Source organism: Callithrix jacchus, chromosome 8 (assembly GCF_049354715.1).
Source record: "Callithrix jacchus isolate 240 chromosome 8, calJac240_pri, whole genome shotgun sequence".
In the NCBI taxonomy this organism is placed as follows: Eukaryota; Metazoa; Chordata; class Mammalia; order Primates; family Cebidae; genus Callithrix; species Callithrix jacchus.
The window spans coordinates 59201839-59225541 of NC_133509.1; the positions used below are offsets into that span (position 1 = coordinate 59201839).

General features: G+C 39.0%; 1 protein-coding gene across 4 annotated transcripts in view; it reads right to left on the reverse strand.

The window, feature by feature from the left end:
* The window catches only part of STXBP6 (syntaxin binding protein 6), a 275229-nt gene that overhangs the window by 176102 nt on the left and 75424 nt on the right, over window positions 1–23703 (reverse strand). For 2 of the 4 annotated variants that reach the window (XM_009005857.4, XM_078334639.1), the window contains exon 2: window positions 21449–21637. In XM_009005857.4, coding sequence (XP_009004105.2) covers window positions 21449–21602 — 154 coding nt within the window. In that variant the 5' untranslated portion in view covers window positions 21603–21637. Of the gene's footprint in view, window positions 1–21448; window positions 21638–22214; window positions 22316–22367; window positions 22408–23703 lie in introns of those variants that run through there. The other 2 variants (XM_078334638.1, XM_035260246.3) reach the window with 2 other exon arrangements.

Consider the following 23703-nt stretch of genomic DNA (forward strand, 5'->3'; position numbering starts at 1 on the left):
CACTGGCTCTCAGATATGAAAGTGACCAGCATTTTTCCAAAGACCACAGGCCTGTCACTCATCTTTGGTGTGTACAGCTCCTCAGTGAAGGCAACAGGGGAAACAAAGCTATTTCACAACCTCACTGGCTTCTAAGGAGGTTGAGTCCTCATGACTAGGGATGCTTTATTTCTATTGTACCTAGTGTTAAAACAGGTTTGGGTAGCAAGGTTGGGTAGCAGCTGAAGAAGTCTGAATCACTTTGCCTAAGGTAGGAGGGGAGCAGACTGAAGGGGAAAAGAAGACTCTGAAAAGCAGAGCCAGAGATTGTTAATACAAAGAAGGCTCTGAGAGAAAAGTCCCTTGTGACAATACAGCCAGAGTTTAAGGGAACAGAGAGTGCTATGGTATTTGCTCTCATATGTGGTGTAAATACTCTTCCATCTATACAACAGAATCTTTACTATATCTCTGTGCTCACTAGTGCCTTTTTGCTAAGTGAGTCACCCTTAATGGAGGGGAAAGCAGCACCAAGATCTGCATGAGAGCTGCCTTTAGTATGACCACTGATGTGGAACAGTCATGTACAGGAGGAGCTAGGGGAGGAGAGGCCAAATGTGTCCAGATCCCAATGTGATTAGGAGCTAGGGGAGGAGAGGCCAAGTGTGTCCAGATCCCAATGTGATTAGGACTGGGGAGGACATGGGTCATCTTTCCTATAAAGTGTGGCTGACAAAGGCAGTAAAATAGTCAAGGAAAATTAGCAACAATTCCCCCTTAACTTTAGCTGACAGAGAAAAATTATCTGAGGGGTGGGTCACAGCCTGACACAAGCTCCATAGCACAGAGATAAACAGCTCAGGCTCTACAGGTAGGAGGATCTGGTTTGAATTTCTATTCCCATATTTACTGGTTCTGTGACACTGGGCAAGTTACCAGGCATACCCACTCCTCTGCCTCCTCGTCTGAAGAAAGGAGGTAACAAGCAACCATGCCTCTCTGAGAGGGTTGTAGAAGGATTAAATAAAATCACACATGTAAGCTGGTTAGTCTAGTAACTGGCATATAAAAAGTGTTCAGTTAATGTTAACTATCTCTATCATTGTTCCCATCTCAAAGTTCTTTGTTGCTCTGCTATTGGTCTATAGAAGTTACGCTGACCATGTCAGGAAGAGAGAGAGTAACATCCTTAGGGAGGATGCTTAACTGGGTCATCCCCTTCTAAATAGTTAAAGGGCAAGTGGGATGACTGGTAGACTGATGTTAGAGTGATCAGCCTCCTGAGGGTGGCTACCCACATCTGATGCCCAAGCATCCACAAGCCACTCATCCATATTCTTCTGCTCCACTTGCCGTAACAGCTAACAAATGTGTTGCAGCTCCTTCATCTTTCCTACATTGGTGGAAGGCAAGAATTAAAGTATATCACCTTTTTTTGATCTGGCTACCGTGGTCCTGCCTGCCTTCCTTTTGATAAGGACTGACAGCTTGGAATATAAATGCCTCAGCCAACATAAGGGTTGTAGGCATGACTGCAGGGTGCACTCATTAATCACCATCAAAGCTGAAGTCATAGCCCTCAGTGAAAGCCACCTGAACATACGGCCCATGATGACAGCAGTGGGTACCGTGGTAAAGAAGTGAGGGTGCTCCTCAGGGCACACAGCATCTCAGTTGGCTAGGGAATCTGATCCTGCTTCCCCTAGCAAGTTCTCCATGGAGACCAATACTAGGGCACTGAATCAACTGGGTGCGCAACAAGAGAAGACAACCACAGTAACAGCAGCTTCCCTGCAATAGCACCTACTGTGTGCCAGGAAATAAGTAAGCCAGTGCTTCACATATGCAGCATTACTTCACATGTTTACAACACTCCAAACATTCAGCTTTAGAGCCAAGGAAACCAAGGCACAGACGGGGAAAGTACTTGCTCAAGATCACATGGCTAGTGTGGGTGTAAGACTCAAATAATGTCTGTTTGATTCTGAAACCCATACCTTTTTCTCTACTGCATTGTGCAGCTATTGGCTACTGATCCCCGCACACATCCCAAAGCACAAGAGAGTAAAATTTTCAAGTGGTAGACAATTGCGTAATTGAACATGAAGAAAATAGTGCCTACTAGGTATCTGGTCACATGAGTCAATGGAATTAAGAGAGAAAAAAAAAATCACTGCATCTTTGAATAGACTGGAGTTAAACTGAAAAGAATAGGATCTTGGTAAGGAATTCAACATCAAGTTACAGAGACTGGCACACCGACAGCAGAGGGCTTGGCAGCTGCCTATTGGGACACAGGGATAGGTAGAGACATGGCTGAAACACTACAGACTAAGTTCTCAGATGAAGGTTTGGCTTTTAAAGCTTTTAATGGTACAAGGAAATCCAAATAAATGGCATTAGTTTGCAGAAAAATGAATATGAAGAAATTAAAATGATAAGCTGGAAATTGGTTTTCAGAAGTTTCTTTTATACCCTTAAAGCGCATTATCGAACTGCAGGGAATTCTAGCTTTTTGGGGACCGGGCGCTCAGCTTAAGCCATCCCTGTGTATGGACTTGTGAAAGCTGCTTCCTGCCTGGTGGGGTTTAAGACTCTCCACCCAACAAAGACATTTTAAGAGGAAAATAAGATCTGCTAGCATGTCAGCTTAAAAGCAAAAAACAAAATAACTCACAATAAATGATGAGACAGGTGTTTGGGTGCTGCTTTTATTTGCGTAATACACTGACTCACCATGCCTTCAACACCAAAAACTCAAACTTCAGTCTTTTTTCTTTTGCTGTTGTTTTTTGAAATAGTAGTTTTATTGAGATATAAATCACATACCATACAATTAGTCTGTTTAACATGTACCATTTAGTGGTTTGTTTATTCACAATAACCATTACCACAATTGATTTTAGAATAGCTTCATCTCACTGCCTCCCCCAAAATCTCATACCCATTTAGCAATCACCCCCTCTCCCCTATAGCTCTAGGCAAGTGAAAATCTACTTTCCGCACTCTTAACAGGTTCTAGCACTCCTGCTATTTCAGGATGATGGCACTTTGGGTGTCAACAGGTAATGCAGACACAAAGCTGTCAGGTTGGGCCTCCCTTTGTGTTCTTCACTTGAACATACTGCTTTTCAAGCATTCAGTGTATTCTTGTGGCTCCTAAGCTCCTTGAGGACAGAGCCACATTTTGCCTGATTCTGCACCCCTCTACACACAGTTAGGCTTAGCACACTGCCAACCAGCAATTACTGAGACTTCTGATGTGCCAGGCCCTGTGCCAGCCTCTTTGCTGGCAGTCTTATTTAAATGACACACCAACTCCATAGGTATGAATTGTTCCCATTGTCTAGGAAAGTTAGGTGTGTTCTGTGGCCATGGATAGACAAGGAGATGGCTGAGATTTGAAGAGTCTTGCGTCTGACCCCAGTCATGCTGTTACACCAGACTAAAACCTTGCATACTGAAGGACATTCATAAGCATCTAGCCTTGTTTTAAATTGAAGCTCTGTTGGTTTGCCCTTTAGAAAAAAATAAAAAATTTTTGTCTTCAGAATAGAACACTTCAATCAAGCCAGTAGCAAAACTTGTGATCACAATCCTAATGGGTGTCAAGTTTCTGGGACTAGAAACTCTCTTCTGCCTCCTGATAGAACTTCAATTCCTGTTTGAGCAATGTGCAAAGTCACCAGCTGCTTTCTTGCCTTTTCTAGTTTTGTCTCTGACAGATGACCGACAACTTTTACTCCTCATGCCAGTAGAAAACTGCTTTCAAATGCTAGATGAGAATGGTGACAAAACTACCATTTATTAAGCTTTACTATATTCTGGGGCTAAGCCAGGCAGTTTAATGTATATTTTCCCCTACAATTTTTTTTAAGTTCTCACAATAGCCCTCCCAAATAGGTTCTTTTAGTCAGCATTTTATATAATGGAACCTATGGCCCGGGAAGGCCTACTGGCTCTCTAGGTTACACAGATTATGCAGCTAATCAGTAGTATAAACAGGGTTCAAGTCCATATTTTCAGTATTGCCAAAGCTTTTGCTCTTACACAGATACTGCTGATGAGTTACTTTGATCCTGGAAATAAAAGAAACACAGAATATGCACACAGAACCATTACTGGGACATAGATTTTCCCCAGTTGGTACCCTATATATGACAAAATAAAGCCTCATATCAGAAAAGAGTGATGCAACTTCTTACCAATATGGTATATCTGACTTGCAAGCATACACAAGGTCTATATTTCCAAAACTCATTAGAAACATGGAAAAATGATGCTCTACATAGTACCTCCCATAAAAACAAAATTTAAAGTTCTAATTGGATTCAATGCAGTTAGGTTAAAAACAGAATAATCAACTTATAAAATCTAAATAAACCATTTCAATACAAATCTCTTTTTAATATTGCACATACCGAAGTATTTACAATGCTAACTACTTTGTATAACACCAAGGGCTGTATCCTCAAAAGACTTTATGTGCCATCATCCAATTCCTACCTCAAGGCAAAAATTAAGCTGGTCACAGGAAAATTTAAACTCATTTCTGCAAAATGCTCCCCTGTTTGTGACCTGTAAGGTATTTCCAGCCCAGACTCAAAGAGCTAATTTTACAGGTAAGAAGACTCCTTTCTTCCACTGACCTCAACATTTACAGAGTTGGATTGAAGCTCAAAATAAAATTAGATTTTGGAAGGAAAGAGTTTGAAATATTATGTAGAAAAATATTGGCAACAAAATTCCTGGCATATCACAATATTAAAGCTAGAGAATTTTATCTGGAAGGCTGGCTACACAGTGATTTAAAAAAACACCATAAGCACAACGTTTTGAAACTGAAGAAGACATTTCTAATCCTAAGTGCCCTTGGTTAGTAAGTCAATTTAAGAAAATGAGTAATGCAAGGTTCTTTAGTATCCAGTTGCATTTTTTTCTGTAATACTCTCCATTAGAACACAAAACCCAACAGAAGCCAAATTAAATGAAATCAAAGTCCATTTAACAGAGTGTCCTCTAAATTCAAGGTAAGGACCATTACCATGCACAAGATTGCAAGTAAGCAACAGAGGACAAATGAATGCTTCCAACAGATACAAGAGGAAACAAGTACTTGAGAACAATGATAAAACAGGAGGTCCTGGTGTTTATCATAATGTGTGTATCAACTCCAGTTATAAATATGTGGAAAGGTGTAAAATGGGTGACAGTAGTTGATCAATAAATGTTCTCAGTGTTACTACTACCACCACAGCCACCACTAGTTTTAGTGAGGTTACCACTTTCTGCAAACACGAATCTCTTCAAGGGAAGGTGTTTAGGCAACATATCAGTCTTCAAAGGTTTTTTGTAAGTGGTATTATTTCTTTATTAACATATCAGATCAGTCACCCTGAGGAACTATGTTTTTAATAGACTTGGTAAGGGAAGAGAAAGCGTCATCTCAGTGTGAAGGAACAGTGGCCAAACATGGTGGTCTGCAAAGAGAAGCCCTGGGAAGCAGAGGGAATGAGAGGTGAATGGTAGTTGGACAGGTCACCTGAATGAGGAGCAACAGCAATGGGGAGAACACAGAGCAATCCCTCCTTCAGACCATCTCAGACACACATCAGGAAATCAGGTCCAATCTCAGAGCTATATTCTTTTTAAAAACAAAAGTGATATTTTTAACAGTTCCCAATCCCATGGGAAAGGAGTATTGTGACTTAACGTTTATCTTTAGGTAATATGTGGCACAATGTGAATATTTTTGGAGACATAATATTTGAATTCTAGTTCAAAAAATTCCTTCCCAAAAAGGGTTGGCATAGCAGTGCTACAAGGATCTATACAGTCCTTATAATAAAGTATAATACTGACAAAGGGAAATAATTATGTGCAGAAAGGGGAAGGCACTAGCCCAAGTAGAATTGCTCATAGAGAACCAAGGACTTTCCTCTGTCAGCCAAGAATGAGGCTCCCTTGGATGAATCCATAAACGTTAGGTCCAGAAAGGAAATGCAGGTTTCCCTTTTTTAAACAGTACAAAAGGCCAAGAAGCTTCAGAACTAAACAAACCGGGCCTGACCTCATAATAGTGTACTAAAAGCAAAGTCACAGATGTTTACATTCAGTCCAAATCAAGCCTAATATTAGAACTGAAACAAATAATTGTCTCAGCCAGATTTCAGGTTCCAAAAGGAGAGCAGACAACTCCTGAAAGGAGATCCATCATTTGCACCTGCTAAGTGCTAAGCACTGTGACAGGCTTTGTTTATGTTAGGACACTCAGTCCACATAGCAGCTGAATCTCTACCCCATAGAAAGCCATGGATTGGGGGCAAGGAGTGAGCACTAAAACTGAGTTCAAAGGGCTGTTAATGCTCACTACCATGAGCAACTACCTCTAGAGCCAAACATTTTATAACAGTTGATTCCGGTTAACTGGCCAGAAGTTATTTGCACTACAGCAAAGGTTTCTACCTCTTAGGACTCTAGCCTGGGGTCTCTAACCATGACTATGCTTCCCTTCAATAAAAAATTCATGACTATTAACCCACAGTATATGCATATTTTAAATTATATACATGAACTACTATTCTACTATATTATGGTAATTATAAAGCATATATGCAATACATAAATTAGAAAATAAATATATTTCAAATTTTCAGTTGAAATAATAATATTTTCTTCTCCTAACCCAATGGATCAGGCAGTGTATCACATTTAGAGACTGGCATTTTTGATCTTTCTCTTCCAAAACATTCCCAATGGACACGTTCTACTTCATGGGTTCCCCAGTCTAGGAAGAAGTGACAGAAGTGGAATAGGTCTGCATATTTGGCCTCTACACCTGAACCCATATTCATTTTCTTACAATAATCAAACTTGAGAAGAGAGAGAGTGACTTCTTTGATCCTCAGTAGACAGACTCTTCCCAAGAGTGGTATATATAGATTGCTTTTGCATGCAGATATGAAAAGGAATGTAAGAGACATGTATCTCGAAAGTCCGCTTGGCCACTAATCACATCTCTTTCTCATCTAACCCCGCTTCAACCAGAGTCAAAAATTAAACTGGAAAGATCTGAACATGTTCTTTTTTTCTTCATTTGCCTGAATCACAGTAGTGATTCTGTGACGTTAGGCAAAGCATTCAATTTCTGCAGGCCTCATTTTTCATGTAAACATTGGCATTAGCTTTGAGAATGACTAAGGATTCTTGTGGACATAAAAATCAAAAGTTCTAAAACAATTTTTAGAAAAACATGCCTGATTTTCCTAATATGGCATGTATACATTATGGAATGTTATGTTCCAGTTAAAACTAACACTGGAACAGAAAACAAAATACCACGTATTATCACTATTAAGTGGGAGCTAAATGATGAGAACTCATGGAAACAAAGAAGAGAACAACAGACACTGGGGTCTACTTGAGGGTGGAAGGTGGGAGGAAGGAGAGGATCAGAAAAATAACTATTGTGTACTAGACTTAGTACCTAGGTGGTAAAACAGTCTGTACAACAAACCCCTGTGGCACGAGTTTACCTATATAAAAAACCTGCACATACCCCTGAACCCAAAATAAAAGTTTAAAAAACTAATAGGAACAGATTTCAGAACTAAAAACAAAAACAAACATAAAAGGAATATTATGCAGCTATAAAAAGAATGAAATAATGTCCTCTGCAGCAACATGGATGTAACTGAAGGCCATTATTCTAAGTGAAATAATTCAGAACATCAAATACAGCATGTTCTCACTTATAAGTGAGAGCTAAACAATGATTACACATGGACATAAAGACAGATGTGACAGACACTAGGACTCTAAAAGGCAGCAGGGTGAAAAGGAGTGAGGATTAAAAAATTACCTATATACAACGCTCACTATTTGAATGGGTTCACTAGAAGTCCAACCTCCACCAGTGCACAATATATCCATGTAACAAACCTGCACATGTACCCTCTGAATCTACACCAAAAAAAATATATCAAACGATAATTTTTCTCACCCTGGTTTATCTCTATGTTCAAATGTTGGCTATGATACAATGTGAAATGTGAATCACTAATTAAATGTACTGACCTAGAAAAAAACCACTTCTATCATCCCTCATCTGACAATAATACAGTAAAAGATAAAGGTGTCTGATGAATTCCTAACTGAACTAGACCAAAGGGATGAGGTAACTCTTTCGAGGAACACAGGGCTGAGTCTAGGTAAGACACCTTCCCCTCTCTTTTTCTGCAAGCACAGACACAATCACACATGCACAGTAACCTTATGTATACCTGTAAATGTACATGGAAGTCAAATAATGGCATAACCCTGAAGAGAGCAGGAATTATATGTACCCCAAAGAGAACCAGGTGTAGAACCTTGTTAAATATTACAGGGATTGTTAACTGGTTGTTAAACACCACTACGAGATATTTTGTTTTGTTTATTTATTATTTTTTTGAGACGAAGTCTCTCTCTGTCACCCAGGCTGGAGTGCTGTGGCACAATCTCGGCTCACAGCACCCTCTGCCTCCCAGGTTCAAGCAATTATCCTGGTTTGGCCTCCCGAGTAGCTGGGATTACAGGCACATGCCACCATGCCTGGTTAATTTTTGTATTTTTAGTAGAGACAGGGTTTTAGTACGTTGGCCAGGCTGGTCTCAAACTCCTGATCTCAAGTGGTCCGCCCGCTTCAGGCTCCCAACGTGCTGGGATTACAGGCGTGTGCCACCAAGCCTGAAAAGATATTTTATTTTTAAAAGGTTCTGGTAGACTGGGGTTTTAAAATAAGTTAATTTTGGCTCATGGTAGAGCACTAAGCAGGGCACAGAAAAGAATGGTTCCAGCCTCATGCTACCACTCACTAGCAGTGTGAATCTTTCTCTAACAGTTATTCATGTGTTCCTTAGTTTTCTCATCTGTAAGATGTGCATTCTTTTTTAGAAGCAAGGTCAAGATCATTATTTCTGCTGGTGAAAACTGAAAAAAAAAAATCCAGCAATAGATGAACAGTCAGCTATTTTATGGTACTCAAGGAGACATCAAAATTATAATAAGTGTGTGAAAAATAATTTTTTTACCACGTTAAATTAAAAAGGAGAACAAAATTGTATGAGATATTATAAAAGGGGGAGAGTATTGAAAAGCATGAATCCTGAAAAGCCAAAGTCATGATTTTCCCATTGGTTTTTCTTTTCTTCCCTTGGTTTTGTGTTTTTTTTTTATAAATAGTATATACACATGTATAGGAGTAACATTCTTAAAAATGCATGGATCCAAAACACAGTTGACTCTGACCTGTCCACAAGATAGAAAAGATTCTGAACAGAGATAAAAACCCACTTGATTACTGCTTGTGTGAATTAGCTAGGAAATGGAGGAGGGCAGCTAATGCTTCCTTTCAGGAAGATAAAAACTTGGATCTCAAAGCATCAAGGCCGAGTATATTCTTGATATCTCAAATCCATCTGCCAAAACCCTATTGGCTTCTCAGAGAAGTGCACTTGTTAAACTGATAGAAACATTGAAATGCAGAGTAGCAGGAGGTCTACATCAGCCACATGGGATCCACACAAGGTAGATGAGGAATAATTTGTGTGAATAGGGTGGAAGCGAGACAGTATGAAAATCCTCAGAGAGGTTATAACTAAAAAACAAGAATCCAGTTTCCATTTTTCTCTGGAAAGCCCTCTTTAAGGAAATGTAGAATTGAAAATGATTACAATGAGAAAAGAGCATCTGAGGACAGTTTTGATTTATTAAATGCCCATTAAATGATTACTTATTACTGCATTAAATGAACTCTTTCTTCAAGAGAAACACTCAGGTACTTCAAAATTCTGAGATAACAGCTTTCCATTGTAGGCCACAATTGCTCATTTTGAATGATTCTAAAAGTCTGAAAGTATCAGAGAAATATGCATTTTCTTATTGATAGTTGGTCTAATAGGTAGAATAAAATCTTCTGCTCAGTAACCTGATGCATTCCAAGGGAATTAAAAGACCACCCAGTAGCATCTTAGTGTGAATAATAGCAAGTTTCTAAAAAAAAAAAAAAAAAGCCAAAACAAATACCAGGCACTATAACCCAGAGTGAATGTGTGAGCTGACCCTGGAGCTCAAACACAGAAAGTGCTATAAGAGCTCAGGCAGTGTCAGCTCTTACAGATACAGTAGGAGTGAGATTATGCCGAATGCCCCCTGCCCAGGAGCTTGATTTGTTCCACTAGGAGGCTCTGATCAGACCACTGGGAAGAAAGGAGGTATCTACAACAGTCTCTACTCTCTAGAGACTGACAGTCTACAGAAGTAAACAGAAAGCCAAATGACAAAGCCCAGCAATGCTAAGAGCTATTACAGAGAAGACATGAGAGGTCAGAAGAGGCACATGTTCATGCTCAGAGCACAGTAACTACCTGGTCATCTATTCTCTATGGTACTGGACAGCTTGGCAACCTCATTGTGCTTGTGGTTATTAATAGTTTTGTTCTGGAAAATTCTGCATATGGTTTAGCATGACTGGAACTGAGATGGAAATGTCAGTCATTCGTATTCTCTCTTCCTCCCTGTGTCTTCTTCATGGAAGATGAGTACCTTCTTGTATCAGGCATTACATATGCACATATAATTCAGTTACTCCTCAAAATACCCTGTGAACTTATTGCCATTTTATAGATGAGAAAACTGAGTTTCAGAGACATGACAGAGCTAGTACAGTTCTTTCTCCCTTTCCCTCCCCCACTTTCTCTCTCTCTCTCTCTCTCTCTGTGTGTGTGTGTGTGTGTATGTGTAAAGGAAGGGTAACAGGAAAGTGTTGGAGAAACAATAACCTGATCTGGGCTGAGAAGCTGGGTCCACAGGCATTTGTATCAGCCTCTCCCACTTCTGATGTTTGCTCAACAGTGAACTTGACTGACCTCAGAGAACGTTTTGTTTTATTTTTTTTTTAATTTTTCTTTTGATCCAGTAAAGATAGGTGTAGGAAAATAACATCTCCCATTTCAGGGACAGGACCTCGATTGACTAACCCAGTTCTAACTCCCTGCAAAGCTGGAGAAAGAGGCCTAAACACAAAGGGCCTCTGCATCCCATATACCCAGTACTGTGCAAATATTCAAGATATTAGAGTGGAAAATTTCAAACTCTGAAATAGAACAGCAGTGTGATGCCACCTAATATTCTAGCTTTGGGGAAAAACAATGTTGGAATCTAGGGAATCGAGAGTAGACTGGTTTAAAAATGGCAGGTCAGAATGATCTTAAGACTCCTGTCGGGAGTGGGACACAGAATGGAGAGGATGCAAACCGGAGAGGGAAAGGGGGAAAAAAGTGTGAAAGGAGAGGGAGAAAACCCCAAGGCCAAGTCTGGGTTGTCGTGTGATTTTGCTTCACATGACATGGGTCACGGATGCCTGTCATGCATACACATTAACATTTTTTTTTTCTTTTTGCTGTTGTCTTATAAATGTCTGTTCCTGAGAGTCAGACTTTATGGTTAGATTATTTATTTTTTTATTTCAATAGGTTTGAGGGGGTACCAGTGGTATTTGGTCATTAACATGTTTTTAAAAAGTTATAGGTGAACAATCTTTATCTTGCAAGAACCAGTGAGTATCCCATTAACGATAATAGTATTGCTCATAAAGCTGAATATTTTCCAAGTATCATGCATCACACACACACACACAGTTCAGTTATTCTTCAAAATACCTCGTCATTTAATGCAGGGATATAGATATTATTGCCATTTTATTGATGAGAAAAGTGAATTTCAAAGGCATGACAGAGTTAGTCAGCGTTTTACCGTAAGTCAGCCTTCTGCCTAAGCTTGTGTTCTTCTATATCTGGAGTGGGAATTCTCCCAGGGAGCAATAGGTGCCTCTGACTACAACTGACAAACAAAAGCCTCACTACCACAGCCAGGTACACTCACTTCTAAAAGTGTTAACCTAGAAAATCACCCAAAGAATGCATCTATGCACCTTAAAACTGCCTTCTTGGTAGGCTGCTGTTTAGGATGTCTTCAAGGTACACAGTGCCTTGCCAGCCACATGCCAGAAGGAGAGCTGCCTTAGTTTGCAATCTCCCTAACCACCACTTGCTCTACCTTTGCAAGTAGTCAAAACTAATCAAAATGAACATAAGTGAGTGAGCTGTGAAACTCCTGTTCTTAACAGTGGGCTGTGTGGTGGGAGAGCACACAGATGGAGTTTCCTTTTTAAATGAAATATTGGCACTAGCCTCTGTTAAGAGTTTTCCTTTACTTCCATCTGGTTTTAGTATTGGAACGCATACACGAGAGAATAGAAAAAGAAAACTCTGTTGGCGTGCTAAACCACTAGAAAAGCTGAAGTCACTGACAGCACATCCTCTAAATCCTTGGAGATCAGCACAAGCTGCTCAAGGAATGTTGTTACATTGTTTTTAAGGGAGGGGAGAGTTCTGTTCCTCAGACCTGCCCCATCTTGAAAAAAAAAGTGACAGTGTGTCTGCTTTGGAGTCTGATGGACTCAGGTGTTGAGTCAGCACCCTCGTTATTTAGTCACCTGCCCCTGGGCAGTGCATCTACTGGCATTAAGCCTCAGCTATTTCATCTGTAAAGTAGAAATAACAAGAGAAGGCTGTTGTGAGGATGAAATGAGATGATACCTGTTAAATGCTTACTTATCTATTATTGAGCTTTCCTATTCACAAGGTTTTAGGAAAGACAAATGTTATCATCACTGGTTTTCACAGGAAGAGATCTAGAACCACCAAGGAAACTCTAAAAAACATTTTAGGCATCTGCTTTTTCTACTACACAACTGAAGAATACACATTCATATGTGGCAGTGTCCTTGGCAGGAGCCTCTCCAAATTTCCCTGGGGAGTTAATCTGCTCTCTAAGAGTCAAATACATCTACTAACAGTGTCACTGTAATATGTGAATTTCTTTTTTTTTTTTTTTTTTGAGATGGAGTTTTGCTGTTGTTACCCAGACTGGAGTGCAATGGCATGATCTCGGCTCACCGCAACCTCCGCCTCCTGGGTTCAAGCAATTCTCCTGCCTCAGCCTTCCGAGTAGTTGGGACTGCAGGCGCGCACCACCATGCCCAGCTAATTTTTGTATTTTTAGTAGAGACGGGGTTTCAACTTGTTGACCAGGATGGTCTCGATCTCTTGACCTCGTGATCCACCCGCCTCAGCCTCCCAAAGTGCTGGGATTATAGGTGTGAGCCACCGCGCCCGGCCAATTTCTTAACAGCCCAGATGTTGGTACACAGGACTGTTACCACCTAGCCAAAACCCATAGGAGACCAGAGTAATACTGAGACATGATTATCACTCAAGCCGTATGAAAGCGTTAAGAAAAGGCATTTGGTTTGGTAAGTCTTTTCTCACATGATCCCTACACCCACAAGAGAAGGAGAGCACAGTACAGTGGATAAAGGAATAGGCTCTAGAATCAAACCTGGGTTCAAGTCCTTGTTTTGTTACTCACTAGCTGAGGATCTTGGGCAAGCTAATTTGCCTCTATATGCCCATTTTCCTCATCTACAAAATAAGAACAGTACTATTATCTACCTCATAGCACTGTTGTAAGGATTAAAGGAGTTAACATATGGATCAGATATAGAATATGTTTGAACTCAATAAATACCACATCTACTATTATTATTACTATTACTAATCCCAAAGCAGGCTGATGACACCCTGACTGTATGAGCACTGAAGCATGTGATAGGCACATAGCAGGTACTATACTGCAGGTCACTTAAAATTATACCTGTGGCCAAACCTACTGAACTAGAAAATGTTTCAGAGGAAAACCCTCTCCTTTTCACTTCATGTAACCAATGGTTATTGTTTTACAAATGCTCTACTCAAATGTGTCTGTGCACATATCCTAGAAGAACCAAATGCTCAATAAATGGTATAACAAAGGATATTGCATTTTTATAAAATTAAAAAGAATGTAAGAAAACTCAAAATCAAGGCACTGAAAATAACTTTTTTTATTGCATTGTCTTCTGGAAAAGCTGGATGTACACACCAAATCTCTATAATACAGAGACAAAAGGCTTACCCTGATATATATTCCAATGTAGGAACGTCTGTTAACCAATAACCTTAGAAATGAGATAGAATGACACCATGGAAGCCAAAAATGTTCCATGTCTCTATCAATTGTGAAGAGTCAGAAAGGAATCTACTATTTAAAACACGGCCCTCTCCACCACACCCCTCCCGGAGAATCAGAAGAAATGAGGTGCTGTGGCAGTTGCACATGGCCACGGGTCAGGGACCAGGTGGATGTCTGATTCTGCCACTTCCAAAATGATGACCCCGGCAGATCATGACCTCTGATGAACACTGATTCCTTCATCTGTGAAATGAGGGACATACCACTCAATAAATAGGGATGCCACAGGGATTAACTGGAATTAAAACAAATAATACAATATGCAGAAGGTGAATATTTTTTACTTTTACATAATTTTCTAAAAATTTCTTATTTTCAGTAATATTTACTACTTGTATAATAAAAAATATTATATATATAATTATTGTAGTTGATTTGTATTTCCTCTTTTACTGCTAATATCTTTGTGTGCCTCTGACTTCAGTGTGAATTTCTTCATTTTTCCTGGATAAAAACTCTTGAAAAGTCAACTTACCACTGCTGAATAAACCATTTCTACCAAGGTCAAATTTCATCTGTCTTGTCTCTTCTCTCTCTTCTAATATTTATAGACTTTGAGATGAGAGCCGGTCTGAATTAGAAAGCAGATAAAAAGGGTTTCTTTCCTATGCCATATCACTGACAATTAAATTTGGTTACCCTAATTCCAGTAACAACCCATAAAGAATTTTCTCAAACCCTCATAAATATCAACTCATAAGTGTTGATATTAACTACCTGGACTTTTTTCTACATGATATGCATGGAATGAGAATGAAATTTGGTATGAAACTTCCATGGGGGTTCAGATCCCTAGACTCACAGAACCCAAATGAACCTGAATCTAACTACTCTGAATTTTTCAACTGAATAAACTGATGCCCAGAATAATCAGAGGTTTCACCATGGCCAGACAACAAGTAAGAAACTAAAGCAGTTTTAAATGAAATTGAGTACCAAAAATATATCACGTCAGATATCCCAATAAGACAACCAGAATATATCTCCTCAAAACAGCGAAGCTTCTCAACCTTAGCTTCAGAAGTTCTTGCATAACACTTTCAAAATACAGATTAGCTTCCCCACCAGCCCCTGGTGCTGCATTAGTAGGACCCAGGTAGATCCAGGCCATCTGTATTCTGGGAAATTCTAGAGGGTACTATAAGGAACCTAGGGCTGCCCATCACTGAGATAAAGGGCAGTACTGGCAGGTTCATGTCACTACCTTCCATGGGTATCTATTTACATAAATTATTTCATCAAAGAGCATTCAGAACAATTTTGCTCTCTACAAATCTAAAACCATTTAGAAACGATTAAGATTTTCTGTTTCAACAAAACATGTAAAAGAATGTACTAATCACAAAAATTAAAGTTCCCACATGCTCCTTCTCTGGGGATGAGTAGCAGCCAAGGGAAGATTTTTATCCATTTATGGATATAAAGGCTAGCATCATATATTACACACACATAATTAAAACTGAATCGGGAGAACAGATTTTAAACATGAAATTATGGAATGTTCGGTAGGTAACTCATGTCTAACAACAAACTGATTTTAACTTAGCATGTTTCTAGTTTAGTTTTATATATCATGGGCAACTGACTATAGAAATTGTTGTGGGCAGGGCTTGCTTTACACTTTGAATGTGTTAACAGTTCAAAGTTATAAATAAAGTCTACACTATAATCAGATATGTAGTAAGCCAAAAACTCAAATAGCATCTACCATTAAGCATCTATTATGTCTATATCATTCATGTGAGTGAGCAAGAATAAAAACATAGTACAAAATAAAGATTTTGCATATAGACAAACCACATAGATGCAAGCACAACTGCTTCTATCTGACCATTCAGAAAGGTCACTGGAATAACTTCTCATGTCTATAAAAAAGACAGCTAGTTTCCATCCACCTTAAGAAGTACATGGAGATAAAGAGGTTAATATTTCCCACTAGTGGCGCGGTGGCTCATGCCTGTAATCCCAGCACTTTGGGAGGCTGAGGCAGGCAGATTGCTTGAGGTCTGGAGTTCAAGACCAGTCTGGCTAACATGGTGAAATCCTGCCTCTACTAAAAATATAAAATTAGTCAGGCAAAGTGGCATGTGCCTGTAATCCCAGCTAGTCAGGAGGCTGAGGCAGGAAAATCACTTGAACCTGGAGGTGGAGATTGCAGGGAGCTGAGATCGCACCACTGCACTCCAGCCTGGGAGACAGAGCGAGACTCCATCTCAAAAAAAAAAAAAAAAAAAAAAAAAGAAATCCATTTCATTGAGATATATTTACATATAATAAAATATACCCATTTTAAGTGTGCACCCTGATAAGCTGTCAAAAATGTATGCACCCAGGTAACCAACACTGCAATCAACAAACAGAACACCTAATGTCACTGCAAAATATCACCTCAGTCTCCTTCTCAGTCAATCCTGCCACTACATCTTAATTTGTCTGTTCTAGAATGTCATATAAATAGAATCACATCGTATGTTGATGCTTCTCTCTGTTTTTTTTTTTTCACACAAAATAATGCTTCTGAGATTCATCCATGTTGCTGCATATATCGGTAGTTCATTTCTTTTTACTGCAAGGTAGTATTCCACTGCAAAAATGTAAAATAATTTGTTTATTCATTTAATATGTAGATGGATATCTGAGTTATTTCTGGGTTTTGGTTATTATGAATGAGACTGTCATGAATACTTAAGTACAACTCTTTAGGTGGATGTATGTTTTTATTTCTCTTGAGTATCTGCCTAAAAATAGGGTGCATGTTTGACTCTGTGAAAAACTGCCAAGTTGTTTACTAAAGGAGTCACATCATTTTACATTCCCATCAGCAAAGTATGAGAGCTCAAATTGCTTCACGTTTGTTAACACTTGGTATTGTCAGTATTTTTAGTTTTAGTCATTGCTGAAAAGAAAAAGCAGAAACCAGTGCTTTAAGAATGTTAATCACAGAGGCATCTCAGTACATAAGCACTCGTATTTACCACTCAAGAAGTCAATCAATCCATGATTCCAGCGAGAAACACTCAAATCCTATCCCAAGACACCACAAGGAACTAGAGAGATTATTTTTCTCCTTATAGAATTAAACCTAAATAACTCAAGAAAGATCATCTTATTTCTCCTACTCCAGCTCCTTTTTGGGATATCTCCAGAGGATATTTAACCCACTGTGAAAATAATAAGTCTTATGATCATAGACCTCTAACTCTGATCATAAACTGTACTAGATATTGGGATGAAAATTCACACAAAGAAAAGTTAGTAAAAGACATTGGATACATATGAAACACCCATATCTAGATGCATATTTTGGCAAGCTTTTAAATAGTGATATTTCTCCCTTTTTAAAAATTTAATGCGTCATGCTGTTTGAAGAATGGCTAAAAATTATTTGCAGACATTGTCCTAATTTGGAAAAAGTTCACCAGTTCAAAATGAATAGCTGGTTTTCATCAACCAAACCACAATAGTTGGAGGGCCTGGGCCCCCAGAAGGCGTAGGCAGTTCACACTAATAGCAGGAAGAAGATTGTCATTCCAGGGCTCTGCTTTCACTTCACAGACTCTTTGTGAGCTGAGCTACAAAGAGGTCATCCCTAGACTGAATAGGAGAATAGGAGAAATTCAAAATCCTGCTAAGTCTTTTAATGAACCTGCCATTCCCTCTGCTTGGAATGCCCTCTCACCCACACGGTCCTCTTTTCAAAACTAGTGAAGCCCTACTTTTCTCAAAACTCTTGGTTCTCCCAACCAGGCCAAATTCTCTGCATACATGCTTTCACATCACTGTATTTTTTTCTTTTTAATCTTTTACAGTTTATAACTATGTTTATTTCAGTGAGTGACTTATTAATGTCTATTGCTGCTTTCCCACAGAATTAGGTAAGCTCTGTGAATTCTTTTCATAGTGGTATTCACAGAACCTAGAATGCTTGGCACAAAAAAGGTACTTAATAAATATTTGACTAGTTAATTGCTAATTAAAACATCACCTTATCAGGGATGTAGCAATATGCCTCTAAGCTTCACACTAGTTAAAAAATAAAGGTGGTTGCTTCTTTGTGACTTACAAGAAAAATCAAACTGCAAAAATCTTGGGTGTCAAAGTTGCCTGCCCTTCTCCTGCCCTAATTTCCACTATACTGTCTGCTTAAATGTCAGATTTACTTTATCAATCTATCCTCTCAAGATTCAAAAGCATGAAAAGACTGAAGAACAAAAGATTTTCCTCCATTAGAATGTAACCAAAAAGCAATTCTCATGGTTTAAACCTGAAGGTCTTGGTAATTTGTAAAGGAAATACAGTTATCCCATAAGTCCCAGGTCATTATCTTCTATGGCAGGGGAAATGAAATGGTTATGCTATTTCACTGAGACAGGTTATTAGAGTCCCTATATCATTCTTGCAGACTTTATGATCAGAATCAGGTAGACAATAGCATATGCCTAAAATGCAAACAAACTGTTCTTCTTCAGTTATACATGTACACTAGGCAAAACTCAAGTGGCTTCTAGACCATCTCCATTTCTTTCAACTACTCATCTACAAGAAATCTCAATGAAATATTGAGAAAATAGAGCTTAATAAAATTAGAATCACTAGGTGTCTATACTAGGCCGATGTTCAGCTCAGCCCAAATGCAAATCAATATTTATTTAAATGTATTCCATTCATTATTTGTGTAAGCAGAACTCTGGAATCTAAATTTAAGAATATAAAAATATTTTTAAGACCTGGGCTGGGCGTGGTGGCTCATGCCTGTAATCCCAGCACTTTTGGAGGCCAAGGGGAAATGACCGTTTGAAGCCAGGAGTTTGAGAGCATCCTGGGCAACGTAATGAGACCCCATCACTATAAAAACTACAAATATAGTGTTTCATGCCTGTAATCCCAGAACTTTGGGAGGTCTAAATAGGAGTATCACTTGAGCCCAAGAGTTCGAGACCAGCCTGGGCAACAGAGTGAGACTTTATCTTTACAAAAAAATACAAAAGTCAGCCGGGTATGGTGTTTCATGCCTACAGTCCCAGCTCTAGGGAGGCTGAGGCAGGAGGAACAAACAACTGAACCCAGGAGGTCAAGGCTACAGTGAGCGTGGTTGTGGCACTGCACTCAAGCCTGGGCAACAGAGAGAAACCCTGTCGCAAAACAAAACAAAATGCAGCAGAATGTCATTAATAAAATTCTAGCAAAGTATTACATAAGGCTACATCTTTCTTCTACTTAGAGATTAGATATTAATTGAGGCCCTAGAAGATGCCAGGCACTGCTTAGCACACTAAAGAAATTCAAGTATCCTCTAATAATAACCAAATTTTATTAACCTAATCCTACTTGGGATAAACAGAAACCAATGTTTCAGTTTCAACGTCAATTCTCTCACAGTCATTTAAATAAAAGCTTTCTTCTTTTTTAATTTTTTTTTTGAGACAGTCTCACTGTCACTCAAGCTGGAGTACAGTGGTGGGATCTCTGCTCACTGCAACCTCTGCCTCCTGGGTTCAAGCAATTCTCCTGTCTCAACCTCCCGAGTAGCTGGGATTACAGGTGGGCACCACCACGCTCAGCTGATTTTTGTATTTTTAATAGAGACAGGGTTTTACCATGTTGGCCAGGCTAGTCTCAAACTCCTGACCTCAGGTGATCCACCTGCCTCGGCCTCCCAAAGTGCTGGGATTATAGGCATGAGCCACCATGCCTGGCCCATTGAAAAATAATTCTTACCAAAGTGCTATATTCTTACTTCATTTTAATCTAAGACAGTCTTAGAAATTTACATGTTCCTTCTGGTAAAAATTTACTCTTACCTAAAATAAATTCTGATAAATAATCAAAGGCTTAATTTCTTAAAAAGCTAGAAATGGCCCAGAAAAGTAAAGTTTTATTCCCAAACCTACAATTGAAGGAAATTTTTAAAAAATATAAAGTGAGCTTAAATCTTCCATTACCCCATACAAGAAATATTATCAGACAATTCCTCAAGGATTAGAAATAGGAATTCCATTTGACCTAGCAATCCCATTACTGGGTATATACCCAAAGGATTATAAATTGTTCTATTATAAAGGCACATGCACATGTATGTTCATTGCTGTGCTGTTTACAATAGCAAAGACCTGGAACCAACCCAAATGCCCATCAATGATAGACTTGTCAAAGAAAATGTGACACATATACACTATGGAATACTATACAGCCATAAAAAATGACACTTTTGTGTCCTTTGTAGGGACACAGACGAATCTGGAAACCATCATTCTCAGCAAACTGACACAAGAACAGAAAATCAAACACCGCATGTTCTCACTCATAGGCAAGTGCTGAACAATGATAACATGTGGGCATAGGGAGGGGAACATTACACATTGGGGTAGGTTGAGGGTTGGGGGGCTGGGGAGGGACAGTGAGAGGTGGGGAGGCTGGGGAGGGAAAACACCGGGAGAAATGCCTGATGTAGATGATGGGGGGCAGACACTGCAATCCACCATGGCATGTATGTACCTATGCAATAAACCCTGCGGGATGTGCACATGTATCCCAGAGCTTAAAGTACAATAAAAAAAAGAGAAGAAATATTATCAGAAATATCACAAATGCCCCAAGTGTTTAGATTAGCATCACCCATACTCCATGAAAAATTTATCCAAATTTTATCTCAAAAATCTTAATATGAATCCATTGTAAATCCCACAGATGTCCTACAATTACAAACGAGAGAGAGAGAGAGAGAGAGAGAGAGAGAGAGAGAGAGGAAAATAAAAACCCAAGAAAATTCTAAGCTTAATAAAACAGATGCCTCTTCCTGACAAGGCAATGGCTGTCAGGCAAAGCAATGACTTACAAACTGAATTGACCTTCTCATACTCCATAAGGTGCCAATATTTATCTTCAGACAAGTGATTCCTGATTATTGGCAACAAAGCCAGTGAAAGTCAGGCTGTAAGTAATGGCAACTATCCAGATACTAGGAACTGTACTAAACAAGAATCCCAGAGGATAGCCCTTTCTCTGTCAGTGTCCCAGTGAAGACAAGTATGGACAAACAAGTCTGTAAAGCCCATTACAAAACCTCTTAATGAATTAGAAAATACATCAGAATTAAGCTTTACTACCTTTCCAGTGCACGGCAACCTCAAAAACAGAGGTATCACTGTAAAGAGGAAGACCACAGAGAAACAGGGAAAAGGAGCAGGAGAGTGCAGACATCTAAAACACCTGTGAATGTAAACCTCCGGGATACCTCAGAATTAATGGTTTTAAAATAGAAGCTGTTTTAATAATATTAATATTTGGTTCTCATTACCTGACAGGCAGATGTAAGTTAAATATTCGCCTTGACCTCCAGTTGCCAGGAAAGGAATCTTTTTCTTTGTCCTCCTCTTGACTTGGACGGCTCCCAGCATCCTTTCATCAAGAGGCGCAAAAATTTCCTTGCTGATAGCAGATTTGGCACTCATTGCAGAACAAGCGAAGAGGGCACGCAGTGAATCTTCTAAAGAAGCAAAAGCAAAGGAAAGCTGGAATTGACAACATTGTAAGGGCTCATACATGAATCAACAGCAAGTGAATTTGTGGGTGAAGTAATTTTCAATTTGCAGTTTAACCTTGTACTTGCTTGAAATGTATTATAGAAACATTAAAAGCAAGGTCTTCATATTTGTAATAACTATGAAAAAATACAAACAAAAAGAGGCTACCTATTTATTTCCCGAAAATGTCAAACAAAATATGAGATGAGTAGTACAAACTGGGATCTGGAAAGTTTGTTAATTACTACCGTAACTGCATGTCCCTCTAAGTGGCAAGCAGTGCCCACTCTACTCCCGTTCTGTAAGGAACAGGATTTCACACTTCCAGATGACAAGTCATTCTGCTGTCCAACAATCCTTAGAGTCAAGAAATTCTTTATGCCCCTTTAAAATCTCCTTTAACGTAAATCCATTTCTCTAATTCCATTCACAGTGGAAATAATCACATCATCTTCTACACTATAACTATAAATGCAACAGAAGACCATTAAATTAATACCCTTCTTCTGCGTTTGATCATGCTAAGTAATGAATTCTTACTAGCTTTTTCCAATGGGTCCTTAGCAGTGCTCCTCTACATCTAGTTACCATGCTCTGCACCCTTGATGAACATTCCACATTTTCCTTCAGCCAAAATGGATACAGAATTCTAAAAACATATCTGACTAATGCTAAGTATTTTGGAAATGTTACCCAGCAGCTCCCACATGTTATGCTCCTCTGGTTAACTGGCAGTGGATGCCCAATAATTAAGAAAATAAAGCAGTATGATGCTGACTCATAGTGAGTTCCTCTCAAAACTTACACCGACACAGTCCCCATGTTATATTTAGTTTTCTAAAAGTTTTACTTCCCTAATGTCTTAACTCTGCTTATTTATATCTATTATGTTCAAGGTCAATCTGAAATATTAAGCCCGTCATCCAAAAAAACTCAACAACCACTTGAGTAAACTTTCTCTATTCCATCATCCTAGCCAGAAATAGCCCATGCTTTAATCACAAAAAGATATTTGTTCAGGCAATTGGATATTTGTTCAGGCAATTCAACAAATCAAAATTAAAGGCACAGAGAGGGCCCATGGGTTGGACATGCAGAGTATCAGAGATCCTGTATATAGATCAACAGCATAGCTATCTACAGTAAGAGCAGCTCAAAGAGTTGATCAGACTGCTGTAAAAAAAAAAATAGGACTGGTTCTTGAACCAGTTGGTTACAAGAACACCTGCTATGTGCCACTTCTATGATTAGTATTAAAGATACAATAAATAATTAAGACATGGTCCCTGTTCTCCAGGAGTTGACTGCTAACTACATCAGAGATTTCACTTAAATCCAGATAATTTATGGTAAAAGATCATGGTAACATCCTTCCCAATGCAAGATTCACAAATGCCACTCAAACAGCTGTTACCTGTAACTTGTCCACATCTATAACCTTCTGGTAGGAAAGAGATATGTTAAAAAATAGCATCTTTCCAGCCAAAGAAATTTCTCCCAGTTTTTATTCTGCAATAGAGCAGGTTTTCTTAGTGACACAAGAATACCTATCTATATATACACAAAGAATATGTATCTAGAGATCTAGAAATTATAGATCTACTTATGCTTTAATTCCAACATTTTATCATTACTACCAGGTTCTTCAAGCTGGCCAAGAACAGAATGACATCAGTGGTGGGGGACCTGTTTTTCAATATGCTGATCACTAACTGATTCTTTATGATTTCCTATAAGTTAGTAATAGAATTTCATAATTTACCCCATGACTTTCCTAGACAAGGTGTTATAATTTACGAGGGACATTTTTGTTTTTAAAGAAAGAAGCACATACTAGTTCTTTTCTAGTTCCAAGACCACTTGCCTCTCACCATTGGGGTACATGTGAAAAAGAAAGCCAGTGGTAGCACAGCGGCTTCAAATCATTTGACAAGCATAGTAGAAAGCAAGCCACAGTCCTGAGCTCACTGGGCACTCTTTTTTTTTTTTTTTTTTTTGAGGCAGAGTCTTGCTCTGTCACCCAGGCTGG